This window comes from Ranitomeya imitator, chromosome 2 (genome assembly GCF_032444005.1).
Source record: "Ranitomeya imitator isolate aRanImi1 chromosome 2, aRanImi1.pri, whole genome shotgun sequence".
Classification (NCBI taxonomy): Eukaryota; Metazoa; Chordata; class Amphibia; order Anura; family Dendrobatidae; genus Ranitomeya; species Ranitomeya imitator.
The window spans coordinates 176,786,187-176,806,394 of record NC_091283.1 but is presented as its reverse complement, the minus strand read 5'-3'; the positions used below and the strand labels follow the sequence as shown (position 1 = coordinate 176,806,394).

At 47.9% G+C, this 20,208-nt stretch overlaps 1 protein-coding gene across 2 annotated transcripts; it reads left to right on the top strand.

Annotated features, from left to right (window-relative positions):
- Positions 1-1,283: 1,283 nt before the first annotated feature.
- On the top strand, positions 1,284-20,003 carry CIZ1 (CDKN1A interacting zinc finger protein 1). Of its 2 annotated transcripts, XM_069748114.1 has the most exons (17): positions 1,284-1,486; positions 1,639-1,828; positions 3,703-3,857; positions 3,929-4,056; positions 4,541-4,707; positions 9,937-10,081; positions 11,036-11,102; positions 12,046-12,086; positions 12,196-12,257; positions 12,336-12,506; positions 12,589-12,722; positions 13,806-13,890; positions 14,460-14,573; positions 14,671-14,823; positions 15,773-15,833; positions 16,161-16,282; positions 17,592-20,003. In XM_069748114.1, exons 3-17 carry the CDS (start codon positions 3,718-3,720, stop codon positions 17,967-17,969), a joined length of 1,968 nt encoding a protein of 655 aa, XP_069604215.1. In that variant the 5' UTR covers positions 1,284-1,486; positions 1,639-1,828; positions 3,703-3,717; the 3' UTR covers positions 17,970-20,003. The 2 variants fall into 2 exon arrangements, with proteins under 2 accessions (XP_069604215.1, XP_069604216.1); XM_069748115.1 differs by lacking the exons at positions 1,284-1,486; positions 16,161-16,282 and having other exon boundaries at positions 1,677-1,828.
- Positions 20,004-20,208: the final 205 nt, after the last annotated feature.

Genomic DNA, 20,208 nt, shown 5'->3' with positions numbered 1-20,208 from the left:
GAAGAGAATATATGGGGGATGGCAGCGACTGACCCCCACATCTGGGAGGAGAATATATAAAGGGGGGATGGCAACCACTGACCCCCACATCTGGGAGGAGAATATATGGGGGGTGGCAGCCGCTGACCCCCACATTTGGGAGGAGAATATATGGGGGATGGCAGCCACTGACCCCCACATCTGGGAGAATATATGGGGGGTGGCAGCGACTGACCCCCACATCTGGGAAGAGAATATATGGGGGATGGCAGCGACTGACCCCCACATCTGGGAGGAGAATATATGGGGGATGGCAACCACTGACCCCCACATCTGGGAGGAGAATATATGGGGGGTGGCAGCCACTGACCCCCACATCTGGGAAGAGAATATATGGGGGATGGCAGCCACTGACCCCCACATCTGGGAGGAGAATATATGGGGGGTGGCAGCCACTGACCCCCACATCTGGGAGAATATATGGGGCGTGAATGCCGCTGACCCCCACATCTGGGAGAAGAATATATGGGGGGTGGCAGCCACTGACCCCCACATCTGGGAAGAGAATATATGGGGGATGGCAGCCACTGACCCCCACATCTGGGAGGAGAATATATGGGGGGTGGCAGCCACTGACCCCCACATCTGGGAGGAGAATATATGGGGGGTGGCAGCCACTGACCCCCACATCTGGGAGAATATATGGGGCGTGAATGCCGCAGAGCCCCACATCTGGGAGGAGAATATATGGGGGGTGGCAGCCACTGACCCCCACATCTGGGAGGAGAATATATGGGGGGTGGCAGCCGCTGACCCCCACATCTGGGAGGAGAATATATGGGGGATGGCAGCCACTGACCCCCACATCTGGGAGAATATATGGGGGGTGGCAGCGACTGACCCCCACATCTGGGAAGAGAATATATGGGGGATGGCAGCGACTGACCCCCACATCTGGGAGGAGAATATATGGGGGATGGCAAGCACTGACCCCCACATCTGGGAGGAGAATATATGGGGGGTGGCAGCCGCTGACCCCCACATTTGGGAGGAGAATATATGGGGGATGGCAGCCACTGACCCCCACATCTGGGAGAATATATGGGGGGTGGCAGCGACTGACCCCCACATCTGGGAAGAGAATATATGGGGGATGGCAGCCACTGACCCCCACATCTGGGAGGAGAATATATGGGGGATGGCAACCACTGACCCCCACATCTGGGAGGAGAATATATGGGGGGTGGCAGCCGCTGACCCCCACATCTGGGAGGAGACTATATGGGGGGTGGCAGCCATTTCTCGGCCATTTTCCAATCAGAAGTGACAACAGCAGCTGAGCATAGACCCCCGTGCTGTGTAGCGTGTAGGTCTCTGGGGAGACCATTTTAACCCCTCAATAACTGCTCTTTATACAGGATGGATCTGCACATTTTAGACCTTGTAGATTTATGAAGAATAGTGGCCGATGGGACAAGACGCTGTATTGCCACAGACCGGAGATCTGGTAACACTGGCAGGGCTTGCTGGGAGCTGTAGTTTTGGGGGCTCACTACAACAGACTATGGTGTATGAGGGGTCACCACCTGGACCACATCATTAACCCTTTCTATTGATGAGACTCAATTTGTTTTTAACCCATTTGTGTCCTTGTGGTAGAAAGCTAAACAAGTGTGAGCTGCGCACGTCCGACCTCCGGCCGCCAGAGGGCGCGCTGCACAGTGGTGCATGGTCCGCGCCATTGTCTGCGCTGTGGTGCAGGAGAGGAGGAGGCCTGGGGGCTGCGGGGAGGACCGGCTGTCCAGAGGAAGCGGAGCGCTGCCCGGGGATTAACGTTCAGCATTAACCGGTAAGATGAGGGAGACTGCCCGCTCTGCAGCTCGTGTCAGTGAGGGCATCCAGGGTGGCACATGCAGGTGGCATAATGGCTGGATGTGATTGGTGGCATGTTACGTGTGGTGGGCACTGAGGAAGGCACATGATTCTTACATTCAGAAGGGCACAAGCAGGCACCCCTCACCATGCAACGTGTGTGTGCCGCCCTCCGTGCCCACCTCGTGCGACATTCTGCATAATGAGGGGGTGGGGGCGTGAGCGGTCAGTCGGGCACTGAGGGTGGCAGGCAGTGCCAGTGGTTACATAAGGAGATGGGCTCTAGGGGTGGCACCTACAACCATCTCTCGCCATGTCTGTGCCACCCTAAATGCCCGCCTCGCATAACACTACATACAGAGGTTGTGCATTGCTGAAATCCTACATTGAATGGGCACAGACTGTCAATATTGTATGTGCCACCCTCCGTGCCCATCTCACAGCATATCACATAATAGGGCTGGATGGAGTGCCATGTAACATGAGAAGGGCACTGTATGGCACCTACATTTTTTCATGGTGAGTAGTGTTTGTGTGTGCCGCCCTCTATGCCCATCTCATGTAATCTATCGCCACATCCACCTCTTATGTGATGTTACATGAGATGGTCATTGAGGGGTGGCATACACATTAGATAAAGGGCATTGTGGGGGGCACATACATGCGCCTTATCTTCTGAAATGTCAGACTACTCTCCCCATGTGTCGCCCATGAGCAGTGGCACCGCTCTGCCGTGAATTGGGCAATATATATAACAGGAGACAGGTCGGCAGCTGATGGCTGGCATGTAACAGGAGCTGGACGTGCATAATTCATGCCAGGCTGCTGCACTAGACGTAGGAGGCTTACATGGAAGTGAAGTAATCGGCATCTATGTTGCTGGACAGTAAGTGGGCACTTCTGTGAATATTGGGGTACTCTGCCCCCTCCATGTGAAGCTTTATATAGAGAATGACCGGGGGCGCCATTGTGCATCCCTACCTTCCCCCGCAGTATTAATCAGATTTTTTGGCATCGTTATTATGTTGTCATTAATGCCCCCCCGCAGTCTGCGGGCAAGCGTACATTTCTTCACTCCCAATGAATAATGTACCCGCACTTTCCTCCTAGAAGTGATTTACCGCAGCAGCTTCCCTTATGGGCCACTTCTCGGGACTTGTGGGCAAAACTGGCAGCTTTTTGGTTATCTGTCTCTGAGGAAGCAGTTTAAGAACCCAAAGACCCCCATTACTTTATAAGGGCCAATCCGTGACTTCTCCAGAATCCTAAATGGTAACACTGCCATACGTAGCTATTCATCTCCCTAAGGCTACCTTCACACTTGCGTCGTTTTAAATCTGTCGCAATGCCCGCAGGATGCATTTTTTTTCCCCATAGACTTGTATTGCCGACGGATCACGACGTATGGCCATACGTCGCGTCCGTCATGCACTGGATTCGTCGTGTTTTGGCGGACCATCACGAAAAAAACGTTAAATGTAACGTTTTTTCGTACGTCGGATCCGCCATTTCCTACCGCGCATGCGCGGCCGGCACTCCGCCCCCTCCTCCCGGGACTTAGGATGGGCAGCGGATGTGTTGAAAAACTGCATCCGCTGCCCACGTTGTGCAAAATTTGCACAACGTCCGTCGCGTCGACGCTTTGCGACGGCCGCTTACCGACGCAAGTGTGAAAGCAGCGTAAAGGGGTTCTCCACCTTAAAGTGATGGCATAAGGTGCCAATTTCTAGGCTGCAGTGCCAGTGCTACAGGGTGGTGTCCATTTCCTTCTGAAGATCAGAGGGGAGCCCACCTCCAAGACTTTCGATCTCCCCATTGACGTAAAGGATCAGCTCTTCTCTGTTGTCTTAGGTCCTTTGCTTTAAGATGTTTAACAACCAGCAGCAGTTACAGCAGCTCATTCAGCTCCAGCACCTACTGCAGCAGCAGCAGCACACGGTGCAGCCGCCAGCGCACCATCCGCAGAGTGCACAGCATCCGCTGCCCGTCCAGCATGCAGCGCCAAGGTAAGCATACCCTGCTGCCATTCACCGCCTGCCATATAATGCTTCTCCATACTAATACAGTCTTTGAACAGGCCAATGCCAAACCCAGTGCAGCACCAGCAACCGCAGCAGATGCTGAACCTGCAGGCTGCCAATCCTGCCAGACTTCTCAATACTCACCCCATGATACAGCGTGCTCTGCTAATGCAGCAGATGCAAGGTAAGCTTCCTATTCATGCCCATTACTAATGGACGACGTGCCCTTTCTCCGTTCTTTCCATGTCTGTATGTAGATTGCATTATTTTCGTTTCATTTGTGATGGTCCGATCCCCTCCATGTTCAGCATTCTAGAATTAGGACAGTGACCTACATATGAGAACACAAGGAGAGTGTAAGCCATCGCCCAGATTATAATCGCTCATTAAAACTGGATGGTGTTTATTTCTTCATATGGTTTTAATTTTCTTTGCATGATTATGAACTGCTATTAAGAGGATTCCAGAGGGAAGATGGGGGATAACTTGCTGACCGTGGGGACCCACCAGGAATGGGGCACTGTAAATAACTGACTTGAGTGGGTTGATGGTGTACATGCCCGGTCTCACTCCAAGCAGAGCACCTATCATTGCAATCCTGCCTGTGATAAGAGAGTTCCTGCAATACAACAATTATTATATTTGAAGATTTGTCACTTGTTTTGTAGGTAACCTACGTGGTCTCAGCATGGTGGCGCCTCCGCCGATGCCTCCATTCTTTACCGCAGCTGCAAGGCACTCAATCCTGGGTATTCCTCCAATGGGTGTAACTGTGAAAGCTCAGAGCATGACGTTCCCGCACATGCCTTTTCAGCAGCCGCGTGTGTATCACAAGGTGAGCCTAGCCTATCTGCAGCCATGTAAACTTGTGTTATGTGACGTTCAGGTCCATGATGATTTGCAGTAAAAGCATAGTACATATGTTCATCGGATGGCTATTCCTAACGCCTGCCACCCACCCTCACTCACGTATACGTTCAGTCAATCAAGTTTTCAGAGAGAAGAGTGGAGTATTCTCTTGCTCGAAATCGGTATCGATGACTTCTCTCTGCAGCATCAGAAAGAACAAGTGCTGAAACACAACATTCCCACCCTTTGTTTATCTCTTGACGTAATCTGTTGGGAGAGCGTCTGCAGACCCCAATACATATTAGATGGTCAGCAAATCTCTCCAAATTCGGCGGCCATAGCCATCATGGGTGTAGTGAAATATGCATAGGTATATATGTGTGTAGTGAAATATATATAGGTTTATATGGGTAACCAGCAGTAGTTTACCATATGTCCGGAGACTGCAGGTCTCACAAAGGTGCCAACATATGTATCTTGAGAAGGCAGTCTGCTGTCTCCAATCTCGCCAAGGGGACTGGCTGGGAACCAGGAAGAAGGGGAAACATTTCACACCTTCTAGCTCTTTTGAAGAGAGATGTCAATTACAGCCTGACACTATCTATCTGTGAGAACATTTAGGCAAAGAGTGTTCAGAGGAAAATAATATATTCATTGGGGGAGCGGCCGTGGTCCAATCAAATACAAGCAATTATAATATTAACCTGAGAGGCTGGTCTAGAAATTTATATAATGTTAGACACACTGGCACTCCCAAAGGAGTTAGATATAGGTTAAAGCTGCTGGTGCCTAGACAGCTGCTGCGCTCAGTCTATTAATACCAAAAAAAAACTAATAAAGTTAAAACAAAGGTCACCGCGCTACCCTATTCAGAATGGAATAAATAAATAGTTGGTTAATAAGACCGTTTCTATATTAACCTTGAGGCTTTAGTGCTTTGAATATATACCAATTAATAAATAACCAATCTTAATAGATATACTGATTACCAATCGCTACCAACCACCGATAATAGCAATCATGCACCAAGAAAAAATAGCACAATAGGTCCCAGTCACAAAAAGTTGAAAAGAACACTTACTGGTGTTGCGCCGGTGCTGTGTCTTTTATGCATCAATATGTGCCGGCGAGAAGACCATTAGGCTGAATCCAAGTGTGTGGAGACAATTGGTGCTTGAAAGGGACAAATGTGCACGCTGCTGCATGAAACACACTGACATGCAATGCCTCCGTGAGTCCAGAGTTGGGGGTCGAAGCGGCGATGCAGGGTGGTAGAAATCCTGGGAGCGTCCTCCCCTATTGGATTTGTACCGCTGCGCTCGCCAGGAAGACCGACAAGCGGCGTGCCTCGGCCGAAGGCGCCGCTAGACTGTAGCGGTGTGTGAGGGGGGCGTGGTCTGGGTGACATCACCAAGAGCTGAAAGAATGGAGCAGGGAACGGAAGCTGAACGGTGACCTTCGAAATGCGTTGGCAATTGGCCCTGTTCAGCTTCCGTGGGTTTCCCCAGGGAAATGTTAACTGATCAGGGAATCCAGTTCATGTCCGATCTGATGGAAAGCCTCTGCGAGAAAATACAAGGGCAGCATTTTGTGGCCAGCGCCCATCATCCCCAAACCAATGGACTCTGTGAGCATTTTAACGGAACATTAAAACAAATGCTGAAAATGCTGGTGGAGACAAAAGGGAGAGACTGGCAGCGGTACCTCCCCCATCTGTTGTTCGCATACAGAGAGGTACCCCAGGCGTCTACAGGATTCTCCCCCTTTGGACTGGTCTATGGGAGGAGGGTCAGGGGGCCACTTGATTTGATTAAGGGCAGTAGGGAGGACAACCCCAGAACTACTGGAGTCTCAGTGGTCGAATATGTACTGCCGCTCAGAGAAAGAATGCAAAAATTGAGCAACCTGGCCCTTGAGAACGTGACCCAGGCCCAAATCAACCAAAAGGTCTGGTACAACCGTAATGCCAGTCTGAGGGCCTACGAGGAGGGGCTGAAGGTTTGGGTGTTGGTCCCTATGTAACAGAAAAAATTACAGGCCGCATGGGAGGGACCATACACTGTACACAAGCGGCTGAATTATGTTAATTATGTGGTGACCCTAGATGAGCATGCAAAGCATCAGAAAATATTTCATGTAAATATGCTGAAGGCTCATCATGACAGGGAGACCTGTGTCTTACTTGTCTGTAGCCTGCCTGAAGAAGGGGAGGCTGATCTGTTACTAGTTGTGGGGGCTGGGACTCAGTACATGGAGTCCCTGGAGGCAGCAGAGTTTAACCCTAAGGCTAAGTTCAGATTGCGTTAGAGCAATCCGTTTAGCGCTAAGCGCTAGCGGGTTGCGCTAACGCAATGTGATTTTCGGGGTCGCGTTTAACGTCCCCGCTCTCGCAGATCCCTGATCTGCGAGAGCGGGGAACGGACCTCGGGCGCGCCGCGGACGCTGCTTGCAGCGTCCGCGGCGCGCTACAAAACACCGGCACATCGCTAGCGCGTGCCGAAAATGGCACGCGCTAGCGATGCGCGTTCCCATTGCCTTAAATGGGCGCGCTAACGGACGCGTTGCACGGCGTTAATTTCGCCGTGCAACGCTGTCCGTTAAACGTGATCCCATAACGCAATGGGAACCCAGCCTAAGCTATCCCACAGTCAGAGGTCTGAGCTGATGGGGTGCTCAGCGAGTTCAACAAAGTCTTCACAGGGGAGCCTGGGAGGACGCACTTAGCAGCTCACCATGTGGACACTAGTACTAATCCCCCAGTACGGCAGTCTCCATAACAGCTGTCAGCAGAGGTGAAAGCACACATGAGGAAACAGGTAGAGGAGATACTGAACCTCAGGGTAATACAAAAATCCTAGAGTGCCTGCACCTCGCTTTTGGTTCTTGTCCCAAAAAAGGACCGTACTACCCGGTTCTGTGTAGACTACAGGAAATTAAATGTACTGACTACATGTGAGGTCTACCCCATGCCGAGGATAGACGAGCTGTTAGAGCAGCTAGCTAAAGCATCATACCTTACCATCATGGACCTAAGTAGGGGATACTGGCAGATACCCCTGACCAGAGAAGTGGCTTATGCCACAAGTAAGAAGGAATGTTTGGCAATTGTGTGGTCTCTGCAGAAGCTGCAACCATACCTCTATGGGTGCAACTTCACCGTGATAACAGATCATAACCCATTGACTTGGCTCAACAGAGTAGTTGGGGACAACGGGAAATTGCGTAGATGGCGTCGGATATTACAGCAATATGATTTCACAATTCAGCATAAGAAGGGAATCGATCATGGCAATGCTGATGGCCTATCTTGCCAAGGGGGGGTGGGGGGTGGAACTAGATACGTGCTCGGGAGCTGACCTGTAAGTTAACCCCCATGCACGTTCAAAAGGAGGGAGGTGTAGTGAAATATGTATAGGTTTATATGTGTAACCAGCAGTAGTTTGTCTGTCTGGAAACTGCAGGTCTCTCAAAGATCACAACACATGTATCTTGAGAAGGCAGTCTACTGTTTCCAATCTCGCCAGGGGGTCTGTCTGGGAACCAGGAAGAAGGGGAAACATTTCACACCTTCTAGCTCTTTTGAAGACAGGTCATTTACAGCCTGACACTATCTATCTGTGAGAACATTTAGGCAAAGAGTGTTCAGAGGAAAATATATTCATTGGAGGAGCGGCCGTGGTCCAATCAAAAACAAGCAATTATAATATTAACCTGGGAGGCTGGTCTAAAAATTTGACCTCCAGTGTAACTCTAAATTAGGCTTGTACATGTACAAAGTTGTTCACAGATTGAGGGGCAGCCAAGCTGATGTGATCCAGTCCATCCATTCCCCCCTCAGGGAGCAGAAAGCAGACTACAGTTAGCTATTTCTGTAAGTTTTCTCCAGTTTATTTTTAGAACTGTTTTTCATATTTGTGTCTCTTTATTACCATATTTTTATACCTTTTTTCTTTATTGTAAGCACTGTACCTTTTTGACAGTGGTAGTAATATTTCCGGGACTCATCACCCATGTGTTTGGTGAGTGGTGGCAGTGTGTATGAGCGGGTGTGTGATTTATGCTCCCATTACAGCATAGGACAGAGGTTAAATGCTGGACTGAGAGGGGGGAGATAGATTAACCCTTGCAGGCACAACCCCAAGTCGCGTGCTGAGCGGATACGTGACAAATTGGTGGCAGCACAGTGGGATCCGTGACAATGGGTATAATGTGTCAGACTACGGCTACTTTCACACTAGCGTTTTTTGCAATACGTCGCAATGCGTCGTTTATGGGAAGAAACGCATCCTGCAAAGTTGTTTGCAGGATGCGTTTTTGCCCCATAGATTAACATTAGCGACGCATTGCGATGCATTGACACACGTCGCAACCGTCGTGCGACGGTCGCGCCGTGTTGTGGCGGACTGCCGGGAGCAAAAAACGTTACATGTAACGTTTTTTGCTGCCGACGGACCGCTTTTTCCAATCGCGCATGCGCGGCCGGAACTCCACCCCCACCTCCCCGCACCTTACAATAGGGCAGCGGATGCACAGGAAAAATGCATCCGCTGCCTCCGTTGTGCGGCGCATTCACTGCTAGCGTCGGAACCTCGGCCGAGTCCGACTCTAGTGTGAAAGTAGCCTAACTGAACCTAAATTCTCTATGTAGTCTTAAAATACAAGATTTTGGATGCCAGCAGATGCATTGATTACATATCTATAGGATTAGGTTAGCCGATCGATCGGCTGTGGCAGATGTAAACACATGGTGCAGAGTGTAGATGCATTCAATGTGTAGTGGCCTCTGCTAGGTATTGCAGAACAGCTCCGTACCATGTGATTACATCCAGCCACTGCCAGAGCTGCTTTCAGTTGATTTCTGGGAGTGCCAGGTGTCGGATCCCATATTGATTACCTATCTTATGGAGAAGTCGCCAGTGTGGGCAATCCCTTTAAACTTTGCAATAAGACCATACAAAGTAAGCACCCCCTAGTGGTGGCTGCAGGTAGCCAGAATTTTGTAATTTGGTGTACTGATGGGATTTGGCACAATGTAGCAGAAAAACAAAGCCATGTTATAGAATGACTTCACACAGAAACGTCGGACCTGTTTGGAAGAATAAGTTTGACGTGAGATGACTGCCCATACGTTCTGTCAGACAAATGAATTTGACCCTATTAAACCTTAACATTTATATTCTATCATGTACAAATATACAAATTGTTCTTATTGTAGGATCACTACAAGAATACTGATGCCAAGAGGGATGGTGATCATAGCTCATCTGCGCCAGGCAAATACTCCAGTGATCCAAACACTGAGAGGGGCAACGTGGAACTCCCACCAACTGCGTCAGAAGCAGATGATAATCTGAACTCGGGTCAGTGAGTAGGCACAATACTGCCCGCCTCTGAGAAAGAGACTGGTGTGTTCATGGATCCTGGGAGTCATTTCATTCAGATCTAGTAGAGAGGTTGTACTTCTGAGATCTGAGAATTTCCAAGACATCCAACATGTTCTCCATAAGTAATAACAAACAAAGGGTTGGTAACATTTGGTCAGGCTGTCTGTGGGGGTCCCCTATGCTTTACCCACCACAGCATCGTCCCTGGTACTACAGATGTGCCCTGCTCAGGTGACGAAGTATCCTTAGTGTGGGTTCAGACTGTTGTGTTTCATGGTTTCTATACGAACCACAATGCCTGGACTGACCTCGGATCTCCTGACCCTTCTATGCAGCCTCATATATGCCTTTGTGGCAAATTAGGTTAGGAGACCTGCAGATGGTTCTGGCATTGTGGTCCATATACAACCGTCTAAACCCGGCCTTGCCGTATAACCTTAATATGTAATAGTTTATGCTTCTTACCATACAAGGAGGATGTGTACCAGCTCGGCATATGCCAAATGGACACTTCTTGGCATACCTTGCCTGAATGGGGCTATGGATATCTTCAGTATATACAAGGTATCTGGAGCTTTTCTATCGCACATGCCCAACATAGGACCCAACTAGATCAGGCCCTATCACTCATTTAACACAATCCTGCTCCTGCTTTAAAGGTATTTAACATTTTTTTTTTTTAAAGTTAATTGAAATGAGACTGTGCTTATAGTTGGTCTAAGGGCTATGCACACACAGTACTCCCTGCAGCGATCATTAGTGCAGGACCTTATAAAGTTTGTGCTCATCATAATAAACTTTTAGACAAATCCTTAGAACCCCAATTATTGTACGGGGACTTGGAGGTACTGGTCCTTCTAGGCTGAGAAGCTGTGACTGTACATTACTTCTGTTGGGGGCTAACGTTCTTCTTTTGGCTTGTGATTGCAGACAATGAAAATCTAACTGAAGGCAGCAATACCGACACACTTGAACCTGCAGCCAAAAGAGCAAGGAGGTAATGCCAAAGAAGCTGACAACCTGATGTAACAGCGCCCTCCTCCCTGTCTCCTCCGTTGTTCTGGCATATCTATTGTGCCCTGGTCTCTGCAGTATCTTGTACATATTAGTTCACTGTCCACACAAAGCTTTTGGCTTTGCGGCACTCTAAAGATTACCCTGGTGCTGATAATCAGTGGGGCATGTTTATAGCATATTACTATCTCTGTAACGCCTCTTTCACATTTCCGTCTTTTGCTGTCCGTCGCAATGCGTCGTTCTGTGCAAAAAACGAATCCTACAAAGTTGCCCGCAGGATGCGTTTTTTGCCCATAGACTTGTATTGCCGATGGATTGCGACGTATGGCCATATGTCGCGTCCATTGTGCACTGGATGCGTCGTGTTTTGGCGGACCGTCCTATGGAAAAAACGTTCAAGGGAACGTTTTTTCGTACGTCGGATCCTGCAATTCCTACTGCGCATGCGCGGCCGGAACTCCGCCCCCTCCTCCCCGGGACTTTAGAATGGGCAGCGGATGACATTGAAAAACTGCATCCGCTGCACACGTTGTGCCGAATTTTCACAACGTCTGTCGTTATATCACGCCGACGCTTTGTGACGGCCCCGTACCGACGGAAGTGTGAAAGAAGCCTAAATGATTCCATATTTCTCGGATGCGTCCACCGATTTCTGGATGGCACGATGTTGCAGAATTGAAAGCACTTGGTGGCTGAACATGGTCACAGACTATGGGAGGGTTGTACAGAGCCACATTCCGGTAGTGTACAGTAGACATCCAGAGATGGAGACCAATTCTGATCATGGAATAGACGTGTATTCACTGTAAGTGCAGATTCTGCAGAACAATGGCCATCCTTCATAAAACGTGTGATTCTGCATTTATACAATGTACACTTGTCGATAATATGAGGGCTGATCACTGTGTCTGTTCTCCTGACAGCTCTGAGACTGGTACAGATGAGGCGGGCTTCGCTGAAGAAGGTAACGCTACACAATTTGCACGTCATGGGGGGATTTCTACCGGGCTACTGGTTCCCATGTTTGTGTGATTTGTCTCTGACAGATCCACATTGGGGTTGTCTTGTTACAGAGGCAGCAGCGGATGCAGATGATGTTGCTGAGGAGCGCAGTGTGCAGTCACAGTCTGCAAAGGTCAGTGCAGCAGGTAATTGAAGGTGTCACGTGCGTCTTTCATGTCTTATGTTAAGTTGCACTTTCCTCCTGACCCAGGGTATAAGCGGTGGCCGTGCTTTGAAAGTCACCATCCAGGTACGCAGTGAGAGTCGCACCACAGCTCTGCAGCCGGCATGTGCCGAGAAGGGCCGTACATCTGGCAGCTCAACGCTCAGCGGACCGAGGTTCTGCTGTTATATTTGCAAAACAAACTACCACAGCCTGCAGGTACGAGCCCATCCTGATAATGTGACACGGCAGTCATGTCATGGCCACTGGTGTTCCACTGGTAAACTTATATCCGTTTCAGAATTTCCAGTCTCATCTGGTGACTGCACAACATCATAAAAAGATCCAGGAGATCCAGCATGTCAGCAACGCCTGCCTGGTCACACTACTGCCCACTGCAAAGGATGGTCAGGGCGACATGGGGAGCAGAGATGGGTAAGTGGCGCTGGGTTATTCTGCCAGTTTTACATGACACTGATTAGATCTCTGTGGAAAACCCTGCATCCCAGCAGTATGTGGTGGGGTGTACCCTGTCTTTTGGGATAGGACCCACACTGTCTGCCTGCTGCCCACGGCCCAGACCGTAGTCATTGGTGGGGGCAATGGTTCCAAATTATTTATGCAAAACCGTGTGCACTACAGTTTCTTGGGTGATTGCTGGATCCTGTGGTCTTAGTTCGGAGAGCCACTGTAACATATTTGCCCTGCAGATTTTCACAGTGATGGCTTCTGATTACTGAGGATTTCAGCTGGACCTACTTTGCCGATCACCTAGCGGTATGGCCAGACAGTGTGGCATCTGATGTTCTGCCTACCCACAGCTGGCCAATGGTCGCTCTGAAATCTAATCATCCAGCAATTGACCAGAAGTGGGCATAGTTTGTCTGGCCCTAACCTAATAATTAGAAAGGGAACCTGTCAGCATTCTTAACACTTCCCAACTGATCTAATCTGTGTCAGGTGGGCTGCAAGTGAAGGGGGCTTGGCCTTGCTCTTGCAGGTCTCCGGTCAAGTCCTGTTGACACTTTGAGAGTCGAACAACCGATTTGCACATGTGTCACCCAGGGAATGACTGTGCCTGCATGAGATCTCCAGTTTTGCAGGCAGATCTCTCAGAGGAGTGATAGGAGGGAGCCCAGAGCCCTGTAGGTGTGGGGCCAGCCCCTAACACATGTGGCTCATTTGACATAAAAAATTAGAAAAGTGATTACAAGGGAATGGAATTGAGGATTGAAAAAGTACAGATTGAATCCGCTTTACAGTGACCGAATGGCGATTAGGGAAAGTGTTGTCTGTGTAGGACGAAACCTTCAGTAATGTTTGTCTGTTGTACATGATGGAATCCGTAAAAATCTGCCCCATTAATCCCAACTCTTATCTTTCATGGCTTAAAATTTGTCATTAGTTGTAACCGTAATGATTGTAGAGACGACTGCACTATCATCCAAGACACAATGAGTGCGGAGCAATGCCAGGGTCTGTTTCCATTAAAAATAAACATTATCTTTTCTCTTCCAGTAAGAAGCAGATGAGGTGGTGCAATGTCTGCCAGGTTCACTTCAGCTGTGACCTCATCAAACATCGCCGGACGCAGGAACACAAGGTATGTATGTAGGTTTGTGGGGTCATCCCACAGTGAACATCAGTCACTAGAACGAAGGTCCAAAGGGGCATGAATGCTCCTAACGGGTCCATTTAGAACATGGGGGACTGCTGGGTTACGGCACAGATGTCTCAAACGCACAGTATTGCTGAATGTACTGACATAAGGGGTCTCCTTCATGGAGACAGCCAAAGATTTGCTGATCACTGGGGAAAGGAGCCTCTGGCCGTATTTTTCATCAGCAGGGGCAAACACAGGGGGACTGTATTATGAAATACATGTATGGATTGGGACCACCTTAGTGGTATCTACTGATATGTAGCTGTTCTTCATTCTGGCTCCTAGAATAGGGTCTGTAAGATGTTTTTCTGTCCTAACACGGTCAATAGAAAAGTGGTACAGGGACTGTTTTGACAGCCATGAAAATTATGCAACTACGTTGTCGTGGTCAACCAACCCTTGTGCAGCACCACTAATGGACCTGGGAAAGATTGTGTGATCTGAATGCTGCTGTCATTCATACTGTATATTGGTACAGCGATCCATATTGAACAGGATTTCTCTTTTAGATGGCTAAACGCTCCTTGAGACCATTCTGCACCGTCTGCAGTCGCCACTTCAAGACTCCTCGCAAGTTTGTGGAGCACATGAAGTCTCCTGAGCACAAGCAGAAGTCTCAAGAGGTAAAATGCACGTACTGCCATGTGCACAGCATTTTTTTCCCTACATTATATGGTTATTGGTTTCCTAATTCCTTACTGCGGTCTTTTACATGTGAAGCTTCGTGAAAATGAAACATGGAGTCCAGAAGACTCGGAGGAACTGATCACAGTGGACGCCGTAGGTTGTTTTGAGGAGGATGAGGATGATGGTGATGATGATGAAGAGGGCATCAGCACTGATGACATTTCTGAGGACACAGAATGTCTATTGGTAAAAATAATGGATATCTCCTCTTTAACAGAAATGTGTACTTGTGTGGGACTCTCCAGCACAACCTTAGGGTTATATTCCTTACTGTCGATATCTGGTTTGTCTAAGTTTCCAACCTATTAAACTCTCCGCTTGCACCTGTTTTGGCATGATGGGAGTTGTAGTATCTAAACAGGGAGAGGGAGCCATTTCTGTGGATTTAGCTTCATTTAAGAAGCCCATACACAATAGATGAAATGGATGAATGACCATTTTATGTAAGGGAAGGGAGTCCTAACTTTCCCCTGACTGCAGATGTCCGGGACAAAAAAAGACCTGACTTTTTGAATGAACGTGCCTATTTTTTAAAATTTCTTTATTTCTTTGTTATTGAGGGTGATCAGCCAATGCCAGGGGTATCTGGCAGCAGCTTATTAAGCTGAGGGGTCGGGAAGATTAGCTGTCAGTGGTGCAGGTACAAGTAGCCGTCCCCTTTACTAGACTAGCATTCAGTATTCTGACAATGGATCTCAATAATAATAATTCTGGACTATTTCTCCATGTAAAACTCTACCTCTGAGGTTAGTATGTAGTTCTGGGCAACCCTCCACTAATAATAATCTTTATTTTTGTAGAGCCCTAACATATTCACAGCGCTTTAAAGTTTGCACACATTATCATCGCCCCGATGGGGCTCACAATCTAAAATCCCTATCAGTATGTCTTTGGAATGTGGGAGGAAACAGGAGTACCCGGAGGAAACCCACGTAAACACGGAGAGAACATACAAACTCCTATTACTATTACATCAGATGAGTTACTGGTCATGTAAACTATGGGGGCATGAATCCCCTCTGATGTCCTGTGACCAAATGGGGTTTGGCTAAATATGGTCGTTGAAACGTTTCCTTTTGTGTTGCTATTAACCAATTTGAAGACGCGCATAGCTAAGCAAGCTGTTCTTTTACAGGAAAAGCAAGAGGATAATGTTTGCGATTACGAAGAAGAATACAAAGCAGACACGGCCTATGGTGAGTATCAGACCTATTCCTGAGTGCAGGCGTCCCCGGGATCGGAGGGTCAGAGCGAGCGTTATCCAGAGAAGCGCTCCATTATCCACATGGCTTCTTTCCCTATGCTTCCAGACAACGTCCTCCTACCGTCTTCTCTTGTTTCCCGCTGTAACTTCCCTCTACCACTTTGCTTTTAATTCTGTGCATTGTTTTCTGTGACACCAACATCCATCCGTCTTGTCATACCCCCGCTCCGGTTCCCTCCATCATGCTCTCTGCTCTGTTCTCTATTTTGTGTTTCCCCCTTTTGATATCCATTCTGTGATTTGCCCTCCCGTTTAACAGGCCTGGATTATATGGTCCCCGTCGCGGGTCATCTCTGCAGGCTGTGTCACAAATTCTATCCTAGTGACTCTGCTGCTCGGCTCACACACTGCAAGTCTCTGGTGCATTTTCAGAACGTCCAGGTTAGACCCTTCTCCTGTTGCATGGCCTGGCTTCTGTTGTTGCGTTACGCCCGCTCTCTTGTCTTTGCTGTCACATGAACACCCTATCTAGTGTCCTTAGCTGTTGTTCTAGATCGCTGTGTTGTATGTCATCACATGGCTTTTCTGATCATCTTTCCTACGTCCCATCCACTGTACAGAGCTCTACATCTGCCTCCTGAATTAATCGCTTTTACACAGTCGTCGGAGCGTGCTGGGAACACAAAATACTCCCTCCATTGCACATAGGACTAGCAGCTCATAACTGTACAGATTAGTAATCTTTTTAGTCTTCTATTATGGGTTTAGGACGGATTCACACTTCCATGTGTCGTGATGCATGCACCGACCGTGGTCTCCTGACCTTGACCGTCTCATGTTTGCTTATGAGCCGTTCGGATCGTGAGACCCGTGGCCACTTGGTGAATCCAGGACTGTGATACACGGACGTGTGAGGGCAGCATTAGACTTCCATATATAATTAAAGCTACAGTGATGTGCCAGATCTGTCACATGATGGGCCTTTATCATTTGTCATGGGATCCATTGGATTATGCCAAGCTCTGTATTGCTTTCATGGGAGCTAAAATAGAACTATTTCTTCAGATTTAATGTGACCATCTGGGAACAGAGCCTCATTTTACTTTCCCATGAGTTCTGCCAGAGAAGGTACCTATGCAAAGCTATCTGCTGAGATAAGGAGTCCTGACCTGAAAATTGCCATAAATGTAAGCGGTGATCCCTGAGACTCTGCAGAAATAATGGTATACTATGAAGAGATACAAGATTTTTTTTTTTTTATGAAGGGTTTGTAAGCGCTGCTCTGAAGCCTCTGCTTGTAGCATAGTACAGTGCTGTTTGGACCACAAACCGGGAGCATTCTGCTACTATACAAGAGGAGATGGCCCCTTTACGGGAACACTTTGGGCAATATACGCTGTCCGTTTTGACCAGTGTAAGACTAAGGGGGTGGAGGATGACGTGTGGATTTAAAAAGTGCCTAAAAGAGGATCTTTCTTTTAGAGTAAGTGCTGGTGGTCTATTCACACAGACCACCTGTAGTTTCTTTGGGTGACCATGCTAGACACACCATTATGGGGTACTTCAACATTGCCCCCCTACCTATTAAGGATCTGTTTTGGCTCGGCCAAGCAAATAGAAAACTGTGCATTGGGGAATCTTAATGAATCTACTTTGTGTGGATATTTTTTTTTTGTGTCTTTCCCGCAAGTCTAGTTTGTATTCTCCCCATGTTAATACCTTCCTAATTCATACACCGCTTTGTTTCCAGAGATCCAAAGCAGAGAAAAAGAGCTGTGTGGCATTACAAGACAAGCTGTCCGTTCAAGAGGATGAAAGTGGAAATCTGGGCGAGGTGACACCTGCGGATAAAGCAGACGAAAGCTCTGTCCCGCTGCTGCAAGATGGTGGCGTTAAAGCAAGTGCGCGTGGCGCCAGAGGAGGCACCTCCGTACACGGCAAGTGTGGCGACACCGAAGACTCGCTATCCGTCTTTGATGCAGTCATCGATGCAAGCAAGGAAGATGCCAGCTTTCTGCTGGATCAAGAAATATTTCTCGACCAGAAGGAAGCCGAAGAGGAGAAAACGCGCTCTACCGACGAAACGTCATCGACCTCCAGACCGACCTCGCGCCGCAGAGTCAGATAATCCAATGCTGAAGTTCCTTCCTACTGGCTCCTGCGAGATGCAACAAATAAGTAGTTAAAGGACAGCTTAACCCCAAACCTTACATTTTTATATATACAATGATAGGATTCACTGTATTGTTGTGTTTTCCACTACAGCTTTGGTAAAAAGTCCAAATTTGATAGCTTTTTTTTTTCCTCCACAGCACATCCCATTTCTCCCAGTCTAAGTTCAGACTGGTGTAGACATTATTCAAAAGAGCAAAAGTATTGATTGCATGTCAGCTAACTTCCCTCCGGTTTATGCTCCTGCGTGAGTCCACTAGTGTCTACAGAGCAGCACAACCTAGGATTTTGCAAGTGCGTCTTAACTTTAGGTTTCTGCATTGCCCTAGGATGAGGATAGAGGGGCTTCTGTGTACCCTAAGATGAGGATAGAGGGGCTTCTGTGTGCCCTAGGATGAGGATAGAGGGGCTTCTGTGTGCCCTAGGATGAGGATAGAGGGGCTACTGTGTGCAGCCATGATGGGACAGAGCTCCGATCTCAGCACAGTCTAGTGATTGTGCTCCACCTTAATGGCCAGGTTTGTGTGTTCTCCTATATAGCGTGTGAGCTGTTAGGAGGTGACGTAGGATCAGAGGTATAGTACACCATGTAGGCGTGTAGTCACCCTGGTTCTTTTATTATAGAAGCAGCAGCTGCTACGTTTGGTAAGCAGTCAATGACTCCTTTAAAACCTTGTTTGACTATTAGGGATATGCATAAACAGCAATTACTTAACCCACTTGCAGGGTATTGCTAAAAATGGACGCAGTGGATGGCTGGTTTTGGCTGCGATTAGAGTTGAGCAGATCGCTTGGCTCAACCCCTGGTCCAGGTAAGTGCTCTCTACCCCAGGTCCGTGCTCTCTGCCCCTGGACAGAAGCTGTGTGACGTTTCTTGCAGATTGGCGTATGATCCGCCAGGCTGGCACGTCGTTACCTGTGCACCTCACAGATGATGTCGCGCCAGGCCATTGAATTATACACCACCCTGGGGAACCGAAAAGCTAATGAATATATTGCAGCTCCTGACCTGGACCAAGGCCTGCAGGAAGCGACTAGCTCATTTGTAGCTGTGATATATAGATGACCTCTTCCGGCTGTGCTGATCCCAACCACTTAACCCCCTACAATGCTGCGACCAGTAGCGATCAGACCATCTAGGTAGTTTGAGGGAGGAATGCGCCAGAGAGCGCAAATGGGTGGCCTTGGTTATCAGTAAGGGAAAATTCCTACTGTCCAAAATGTCAACTATATTGACCCCTTACAGACAGAATCTAATTAATACAGCTGAGAGTGATTTAAAGAAGAACCATAAAGTCCTATGATTGTGTATTCATCTTTGATGCAGACTGATGTGTGCGCATGGTGACTGACAGCTGACAGATGGTTAGAATTGGGAGGCAGGGGGTGAAGAAACACACGGCTGAATGATCAGACCACACAAGGTTTTGTTGTCTTACCATAGAGACAAAAAAGTCAGTCAGCACAGGAGCAGTAAGCACAAAATGGTTGGATTTTTTTTTTTAAATCTGATTTTTGTTGAGATTCCAAATGGCTTTGAATATTTTTTTTTATTTCCAATGCTTTGAAGCAATGTAAGATTGCTCTCAGAAGTTGCATAATAATCCGCTGTCAATCCTGAGGAATTTTGCTTGCTGTTTAGGGCATCCTGTCTATGGGACACACAACTGTAAAATCTGTGGCGTCTGATAGAAAAAATTGAGGGTGATCAGTCAGTCTAAAGATGGATATAGCTTATGTAATAGCTAGTTAGGCAATTCCCTGCAGCCACAAATCCGAGTGCTCCTCATCTGGCACAATAGGCTCCGCAGAGGTGTGCGGTCACTGCTGCATCCGTTCACATGTCATGGTCCCGACTGTCATTGTATACTAGAGTAGGGTCCGGAAAATATAGATGGAAGCCGAGTCGGACAATTCCACTTCCACCATCATCTCATTTGTTACCATTATATGACTTAGATTTCAATTAAAAGTGTGATGTTAACTTCTACTTAATGTGTTATGTGGTTAATTCTCTTCCTAATATTTCTTAATGATTTGTATAACCTTAACTTGTTTGGGACCTACAAGAAAAACTACATGTCAAGACCACCATCTATTATCCATCGAGGGAAGCAGAGATTATATATATATATATATATATTATATATCTCTGTCCCTTATGATGCTGCAATGGAATTCATCTCTTGTCAGCT

Coding starts and splice junctions, on each gene's coding strand:
- CIZ1 (XM_069748114.1), top strand. CDS start 3,718: ATGTTTAACAACCAGCAGCAGTTACAGCAGCTCATTCAGCTCCAGCAC. Junction 12,087..12,195: donor GGCGGGCTTCGCTGAAGAAG/GTAACGCTACAC, acceptor GTCTTGTTACAG/AGGCAGCAGCGGATGCAGAT. Junction 12,723..13,805: donor GACATGGGGAGCAGAGATGG/GTAAGTGGCGCT, acceptor TTTCTCTTCCAG/TAAGAAGCAGATGAGGTGGT.